Consider the following 8958-nt stretch of genomic DNA (forward strand, 5'->3'; position numbering starts at 1 on the left):
GCAAGCTAATGTCACACCTCCGTGACTGTTGGACACCTGGTTTCCATCTGTTTTCTTCGTGGATGACGCTAGTATCTTCAAAAAGCTGTTTTACTATGGAATCTTTAGGAAATATTTTTTTAAAAAATATTTTGGATATTTCAAAGATATCATAATGATATTTGAGGGGTTTTGTTTATTCTTACTGTAGGGATTCAGTGCTTTTCTGTCTTCCAGGCAGGAACAGGAGAGTCACATATGGGCAACATTCAGTCCTCCGTGTGGAGTGCATGGATGGAGGCAACCCTGGCCCTCACTCTCCCTGATTCTACCCTCCTGCAAAAACATGGGATTCAATCGATTAATCTGGAAATAGCAAATCCGATCAGGATTACGTGGGTGGAGATTGGGGATTGTGATTAGATACTGCTTTCTGATTGGATACTAGTCAAAAGGTGGAGGTGGGGGCGTGGTCTGGGAGGTCCATAAATGCTTCTGCGGAGCCAGAGGAGAAACACAAGAGTCCTGGAGCCCAAGGAGAACCATCACCACATGCTGAGGCTTCCAGCACCCCGCACACCTGGAAAGATCCCGTAAGTCGCACACCGCCCTGAGCACCACCGAGTCACCTCCTCACCTGTGCGGGTTCAGGAACAATTTTCTGTTTTTTCTCATGAACCAATTTAGGACTTAGGGTTTGCCTCTCAGTGTAGTTTTTCGTTTATCCTGAACATTAAGATTTCCTCTTTAGTTTATGTCTCTTTCAATTTTCATTGTTTCTTTCTTTCTTTATTTCTTTTTTTTTTTTTTTTTTTTTTTTGGTTCCAGGGATTGAACTCAGGGACACTGAACCACTGAGCCACACCCCAGCCCTATTTCATATTTTATTTAGAGACAGGATCTCACTAAATTGCTCAGCGCCACACTTGCTGAGGCTGGCTTTGCATGCATGATCCTCCTGTCTCAATCTCTGGAGCTCCTGGGATTATAGGCTTGTGCACGCATGTCCCGCATTTAAAAAAAAATAAAATAAAAATAAGTTTACATGGACTGCATTCTTTTATCTATCTATTTATTTGGAAGTGCTGGTGATTGAAACCAGGGCCTTGTGCATATGAGGCAAGCATATACCAAGTGACCTAATGCCCAGCCCACCATTTATTAATTTTTATGTGCTGCTGAGGATCACCCCAGTGCTTCACACGGCCTAGGCAACTGCTCTTCCACTGAGCTCCAGCCCCACCCACTTTAAAATTACTTAAGTAGATTGTAATTTTTTTTCAATCTAATTGATTAGAATTCTATTTTGTTTTATTTAAGGAAGATTTATTTATTTATTTGTATATAATATTTATTTTTTTAGGTTTAAGTAGACACAATATCTTTATTTTTTATATTTATGTTGTATTGAGGATCAAACCCAGTGCCTCACGCATTCCAGGCGAGTGCACTACTGCTTCAGCCATATCCCCAGCCCTGGAATTCTATTTTCTGATAATAAAAATATTTATATTGTGCATCCTTAAAATTATACTTTTTGCTGTGCTTGGGGGCACATGCCTATAATCCCAGCAATTTAGGAGGTTGAGGAAGCAGGAGGATTAGTGTTCAAAGCCAGCCACAGCAAATTAGCAAGGCCCTAAGCAGCCTCAATGTAAAAATAAAAAGAGCTGAGGATGTGGTTCAATGGTTAAGTACCCAGAGTTCAATCTTTGGTATCGAAAACAAACAGGGCTGGGGATGTAGCAAAACACCTTGAGTTTAATCCTGGGCCACAAAGTTAATAAATACAAACCAAAAGGGGTAAGGGTGTAGTTCAGTGGTAAGCTACCCCTTGCTTCAATCCCTAGTATCAGCAAAAAAAAAAAAAAAGAAAACTATAAGTAAGTAAATTAATTTAAAAAATGCTCTTTTTAAAAATGAAAACCAATGATACCCACTTTATTTATTCACTGCAGCTAGGGATTGAACTCAGGGGCACTCTACTACTGAGCTACATCCCCAACCCTATTTTATTTTTCATTTTGATACGTGGTCTCACTAAGTTCTAGGCTGGCCTGGAATTTGTGATCCCCCTGCCTCAGTCTCCCAAGCCATGGGGTTATAGGCCTGAACCACCAGGCCTGGTTTGGCACCCAGAGAGTGAAATTGGATCAACTGATTGCCAAAGCATCCACTTGGCTGAGTGGTTTCCTCGGGTGGGTATAAGGTGGAGCTGTGGAGCTTGGCTGTGAATGATGTGTTTGGGCTGGGCATCCCCCAGGATCCCTCCATGCAGACTCCAAAGGATGAGCAGCGGACCCCACCCACACTGCAGGAGCTGGCAGGGCGCAGCCTCCTGAAGGACAAGTCCAGGGCCATCCTAGCTCTGGAGGACCTGCCCATAGAGCTCTTCCCACCACTCTTTGTGGAGGCCTTCAGCGGGGGACACACTGAGGTCCTGAAGAAAATGGTGCAGGCCTGGCCCTTCACCCGCCTGCCCCTGGGGGCCCTGATGAATACGCCACAGCTGGGGATGATCCGAGTGGCACTGGAGGGGCTGGACATGCTGGCTGCCCAGCAGGATCGCCCCAGGTGAGGGGGACCCTGGAAGGCAGCGCCTGGGCGTCCAGGGAAGGGATGGCTGTGGGCAGGGAGAGTGGGTGCTGCAGTGTGCTCCACAGGCTTCCTGTGCTGCCAGCAAGGAGGGGTGGAGAGGCCGTGGCCATGCTGAGCCCCACCTGGGAGGGGCTTCCAGATGTGGAGGTGCTTGTGGCAGCTGTGCTGACCCCTGAAGGAGGTTGTGCCTGCCCCTCCCTCAGCTGGTACAGGTGGGGGCACTAGGCTGGATTGGAGGGGCAAGGGGTAGAGTGAAGTGAGACAGAAGGAAGAGGTGGAGCAGGGAGCAGCAGCTGAGAGGGGAAGGAAGGGGCCTCAGGGCTGAGACTCTGCTGTGGTCCCCACAGGAGGTGGAAACTGCAGGTGCTGGATTTGCGGAAGGTTCATGGGAACTTCTGGAGGACGTGGTCTGGAGCCGTGGTCGATGCCTGCTCACCAGGAGTCATGAAGGAGAGGCAAACAGTGAAGGCCCCTCCAGACACAGGGCCCACTCTGCCCTTGAAGGTGTTAGTAAACCTGCGCTTCCAGCAAAGATACCTGAATGCATTATACTCCTTCCTCTTTCGCTGGGTGGAAGAGAGGAAGGGTCGGATACAGCTGTGCTGCAAGAAGCTGCAGATGTGCACTTTGCCTGTCCATACCATAGAGAAGATCTTGGAGAGGTTGGATCTGGACCTTATCCAGCACTTGGACGTGCAGTGTTGCTGGAGCCTGTCTACCTTGGCTACTTTTGCCACCTATTGGGGCAAGATGAGAAACCTGAGGAAGCTCTTCTTCTCCCACGTCTATGTGTCTGCCTATGCTTCCCAGGAGGAGAGAGATCAGTTGATGGATGACATTACCTCACAGTTTGCCAAGATGGACAGCCTCCGGATGCTGTACCTGGATGGTGTCTTCCTCCTAGAAGGCCATCTGTGCCAGGTGCTCAGGTGAGGAAGCAGAGGGAACTGTCCAAGGACATCAGAGCAAACTCTTTGTCATATGAAACTTCAGCGGGCACCTGCTGTGTGCCAGCCATGGTGACTTAACATTGATGGAGATGTTAGAAAGTCCATGAAGTGTTTGTTTCCCTCTGTCCTGAAGCCAGGTCTCACCTAAACCCCCACACAGAAGCAGAGCCCTAAACAGGGGACCATGGTCTGGGGAGCAGAACTCTGCTGGGGGGCCCATGGGGGGGAGAGGAGCTAGTGAGTGGGTGTGAGGTTCCTGACCTGGGAGGCCTGTCCAGCAAAGGTGGGGAGAAGCAGGGAGAGGGGAGGGCGCTGGAGGAGGGAAGCCCCCACACCTGCACCTTTCAACAGAGAAGCTCTGTGCTCTCCAGCGGGGAGCAGAGGAGCTGCCGCCAATGCCCCCCTGGGGAAGGCTGCTCTGAGCTCTGGGTGGTGATTCTGGACTGCAGGGTGAGGAGCAGGGGTGGAGGGTACAGGTGTGAGCCCCGCAGGAGGGCCACCCCAGTTTGTGCGGCTCCATCTTGCCTGGGTTTGTTATTTGGCACGTCTCACCCTGACCCCCTCTGCTACAGCTGTGGCTTTCTGCTTGGCAGAGAGGAGGGGCGCCTTAGAGATGAAGGACCCACCTGGTCACTCAAGTGGGGTGAAAGGCTCAGCATGAGACAGGGTGACGCGAAGGAGCAGATTCTGCAACAGGCAGAGTCCTGGGTGGAGACCATCATCAGAAGGTCAGGGTGACCTTGAGCTTGGGCCAATTTGTCTTCCCCACCTTGACATCACTCCTCAGAACTAACTGCTTGGTCTTTGCTTAGGCTCCTGAAGACCCCCCTGGAGACCCTCTCAATCACCGACTGCCAGCTCTCAGATCCAGACTGGAATGATCTGTCGGGGTCTCCAAACCTCGACCAGCTAATACACCTGACGCTGTGGGGCAGCAAATTGACGAGTTTCAGTCCTGAGCCCCTCGTCATTCTGCTAGAGAATGCTGCAGCCACCCTTGAGACCCTGAACTTGCAGGACTGTGGGATCACCAACTCCCAGCTCCAGGCCATCCTACCTGTCCTGAGCTGCTGCTCCCAGCTCAGGGTCTTGAGCTTCAATGGGAATGACATCTCCATGTCGGTCCTGAGCAACCTGCTGCTTCACACTTCCAGGCTGACCCGGTTGCGCCTAGAGAAGTACCCTGCCCCTCTGGAGAGCTATGATGCCCAGGGTGCCATCCACCCAGGGAGACTTTTCCAACTCATCGATGAGCTGATGGAGATACTGAGGGATGTGAGAGAGCCAAAGAACGTCCTTTTCTATACTAAACCCTGCCATAGATGTGGCAACTGGTTTATCTATAACCTGCCCTCCAGTCCGTGTCGCTGTTGGCTGCCTGCCTAGTGGGATGCATATATGAGAAATGTTCTCCTGTGCACTTGAAAATAAAGGTAAGACACCAGTGTCTCTCCAAGGGGAACTGGAAACAGGACGCCAGGGCACTGTTTAACATGAGTGGGAACAGAGAAGCTGATGCAGGAGGCCTGGGTCACAGAGGCTTGGTTCCTGTCGGGAGACTTGGAACCAATGGGGACATGTGTCTTAGGAGTCAGAAACAGGAATCTGAATTTCTGGAAGTACATTTGTGCTGAGAGGTGCACAGGGCATGAGTCCTGCATGGATGGTTGCAAACGAGCGACTTGCAAATGAGCCACTTGGGGAACTTGCAGCAGAGCCTCTGCTGTCCTCCATGGTTTTCAGCTTAAAGGTCAGGAAGCTAACCAGTGGCTGACCAGTGACACTGGAGCTGAGGACCTCATGGCATCACAACAGTGCAGGGCCATTCTGAGTATACCCTCCATTCTTTACTTTTCTGGGTGCCATTCCTTCGATGCATGTGGCTGTTTGATGGGGTAATTCGCCTGTGGTTGCCCATGGAACTGAGAACACTAACCTGCTCTCTAAAGGAGTTTATCTGAGGATAGTAGGAGACTTCCATCTGAGTTATTCAGGTCATAGTGTGTGGTGAGCCGTCTCTGCCGCTTATGCAGATTATGGTCGCCATTACAAGATGGCGCTGGCTCCGCTGTGGTTTGTGACAAACAACTCCTTATTTGGGAGAGTTGGCGCATGGCTTTTCAGCACCCTATGAGAAAGTTCCACGTGGCAGCTTCGCATTGGGGCTTGAGATGCTATATTAAGCCTGGGAGGGGCATCCGAGGGATCATTAGAAGAAATATCAAGGGCCTGAATAAACCGCTGAAAGAAGATTCCCGAGTTGCGTCTTCCTTGTGGGCAAGGGGTCACGACAAGTAGTGCCGAAACCCGGGAACCAGAACTTTCAGCGGTCAGGGGTGGTGCACCGGTTAGTCCCAGGTAAGTGGGATCCGCGATCAAAGCGTGGCAGCTCCTCTGTAAATAAAGAGAGAGCGGGAAAAAGGTATTTGCTCCTCTGTAGATAAAGAGAGCGCGGGGAAAAAGTAATAAATAAGATGCTCCTCTGTAGATAAAGAGAGAGCGGGGGAAAAATAATAAAATAAGACGCTCCTCTGTAAATAAGGAGAGAGCGGGGGTTTGTACTTTCACTTTCTTTACACTGCTTGGAACAGTATGGGTGCTACTTCCTCAAGCCCAATTTTGCTGGCCTTGGACGGGTTACTGCGTTCTAAGGGACTTAAAGTGAAGCGGAGCACATTACAGAGGTTTTTAGAAGAGACTGACTCTGTAGCTCCTTGGTTTGCTTTTTCAGGGAGTCTCACGATTCCCAGTTGGGACAAATTAGGGAAAGATCTGGATTTCGCTTACAAACAAGGAACTTTAAAGGGCGGTACCATTCCGCTTTGGAAATTAGTGAGGGGGTGTATAATGGATGGTAAATGCCAGAAAGCTGTGAGCGAGGGTCAGGCCGTTCTTGAGCAATTGCATGAAGAAAAATTGGAAGGGTCACATAGCGAGGTAGCAGAAAGTATTAGGAGTAAGAGTGGTGAACAGACAAGGGAGTCTGAAGTTAAACAGAGGAGAAGGCTCTATCCGGACTTGACTGAGTTAAAAACTCCCAAGGACACAAGTAGCTCGGACAGTTCTGAGGAATTGGACAAGTTATTACAACAATTACGTAAGACTAAGATAAAAAAGAAAAAACAGGAAACAACAGATGTAAAAGCCTGCTGTGAGAAGGGTAATAAATCCAGTTCTGGGGAGGAAGTTGAGAACCTAGAGGAGGGCTCTATACCTGATGTTCCACCCATAGATCCACCCATTGCTCTGCCCCCGTACGTGGGAGGAATCCAAAGCTCTGGGAGGACTTTCCATACCCAAGTGTGGAGAACAGTTAATACAGACATGGGACTAGCATACCCAGTTTTTCAGGACAATAATAGGGGAAGATATCATGAGCCTTTAGATTTTAAAATAATTAAAACCTTGGCAGAATCCGTCCATACTTATGGCATAGATGCTGCTTTCACCCTTACTCAGGTGGAAGGACTGACTAGATTCTGCATGACCCCTTCAGATTGGGCAAGTTTAGTCCGAGCCTGTGTCTCCCCGGGAAAATATCTAGATTGGAGAGCATTCATGTTAGAGGGTGCAGTAGAACAGGCTGCTCAAAATCACAGCAGCTATAGTGACAGCCGTAGCAGTGTCTGCTGCTGCAGCAGTTACGGCCAGAGTAGCCATGGCCAGTCAAGTACAAACTGCTGTCACTGTTAATAATGTTATTCAACAAACTTCCACCATACTCGAATCTCAAAATAAAATTAATCAACATATTTTGTCAGGGATTTTGGCTGCTAACCAAAAAATAGATATACTTCAAGTTCAGCTAAAAAAAATTGTCTGACCTGGTACTTTTGGGTTGCATTGACCAACGTGCACATTTGTGTATAACCTCTGTCAGATTTAATGATTCCAGGAATGCTTCCTGCATCTTTGGCGAATATTTGGCCGGAAATTGGTCCATGGCAGCGGAAGACATGATCCAGTCTCAACTAACCCAGATAGCTGTCTTGAATGGTACCCGTGTTGATCCCGTGACTTTGGGTCAATTCACCGATTGGATATCTTCTGCCTTTTCCTTTTTTAAAGAGTGGGTGGGAGTAGGCATTTTTGGTACTGTGTGTTGCTTCGGTATGTTCCTCTGTTTGTGGTTTCTCTGTCGCCTCAAGGCCCGCAGTGCTCACGATAAGGCTATGATCATACAAGCTCTTGCAGCTTTAGAAAATGGCAACTCACCTCAAGTCTGGCTTGCGCATCTTAAATAGTAAATCTTCGACATGGTCATTGCACCCCAAGTTATTGTAACATTGCACTGGGATTGACATGTCTTTCCTCGTTATTCTTTTAGTGTTGGAAAGCCCTTGCACTCTGCAGGTCTTGCTGCCGTTGCACGCAGATGGGTTTCCACACTAGTGCCTTTGACATGGTCGTTGCACCCCAAGTTATTCTAACATTGCACTGGGTTCAACATGTCCTTCTTTTGTCTTTCTTCTAGTGCTGGAAAGCCCTTGCACTCTGCAGGTCTTGTTGCCATTGCACGCAGAAGGGTTTCCACACTGGTCTTTAACTATGGCTTTAAAGCCTGTGCCTTTCTCTCAGGGTGTCGCCAACTTTATTGTGGTTGTCCTACAGAGGTAGTCCCAGCTACCCCCTTTTGTTCACCATCGTCACGATACAGGATGCGAGGCAAGGCACTGCACTTGAGTGATCCCGCAGTGGACCGGGACCTCAAGGAGAGCATGTCCTATTGCATGCGGGTTTGACGTGTCCACGCCCCGCCCCACGAAAAAAGGCGTCGGCTGATATGGAGTCAGATCTAGGGAAGGGCCCTCCTTAGGACTGAGCCATACTATGCAACCACTTCTGCACAGTGGGATAGGACCTCTACTCTCGCCTGTATTGTTTTAAGAAAACAGAAAGGGGCAACTGTGGTGAGCCGTTTCTGCCGCTTATGCAGATTATGGTCGCCATTACAAGATGGCGCTGGCTCCGCTGTGGTATGTGACAAACAACTCCTTATTTGGGAGAGTTGGCGCATGGTTTTTCAGCACCCTATGAAAAAGTTCCATGTGGCAGCTTCGCATTGGGGCTTGAGATGCTATATTAAGGCTGGGAGGGGCATCCGAGGGATGAGTAGAAGAAATATCAAGGGCCTGAATAAACCGCTGAAAGAAGATTCCCGAGTTGCGTCTTCCTTGCGGGCAAGGGGTCGCGACAATAGTGGACCACAGCTTTATCCACAAGGGCTGAGGTTCAGGGAACAATAGTCTGAGTCTTCGTGTGTGTGTCTGTGTGTCTGTGTGTGTTGGGGATTGAACCCAAGGGTGCCCTACTGCTGTAGAGAACTTCATAGAATACGACTTATAAATCCTTGTACAATTTAACAACCCATCAGTCAAGAAACCTAAAGGGAGTTTGGACAGGTACCCAAGAGTTAGGTGCAATAGATGAA

General features: G+C 49.0%; 1 protein-coding gene and 1 long non-coding RNA gene across 2 annotated transcripts; both read left to right on the forward strand.

Moving 5' to 3' along the window:
* Window positions 1-2251: 2251 nt before the first annotated feature.
* LOC101962129 (PRAME family member 12) lies at window positions 2252-4924 on the forward strand. The gene is made up of 4 exons (XM_078027737.1): window positions 2252-2553; window positions 2925-3506; window positions 4121-4255; window positions 4340-4924. The coding sequence occupies exons 1-4, from the start codon at window positions 2252-2254 to the stop codon at window positions 4911-4913; spliced, it is 1593 nt and encodes a 530-aa protein (XP_077883863.1). The 3' UTR covers window positions 4914-4924.
* Window positions 4925-5748: 824 nt separating this feature from the next.
* Window positions 5749-8680, forward strand: LOC144367876 (uncharacterized). Its single transcript, XR_013427430.1, has 2 exons — window positions 5749-5885; window positions 7408-8680. It is a non-coding gene; the product is annotated as an uncharacterized LOC144367876 (long non-coding RNA).
* The last annotated feature ends 278 nt before the right edge of the window (window positions 8681-8958 follow it).

This window comes from Ictidomys tridecemlineatus, chromosome 11 (assembly GCF_052094955.1).
Source record: "Ictidomys tridecemlineatus isolate mIctTri1 chromosome 11, mIctTri1.hap1, whole genome shotgun sequence".
Taxonomy (NCBI): Eukaryota; Metazoa; Chordata; class Mammalia; order Rodentia; family Sciuridae; genus Ictidomys; species Ictidomys tridecemlineatus.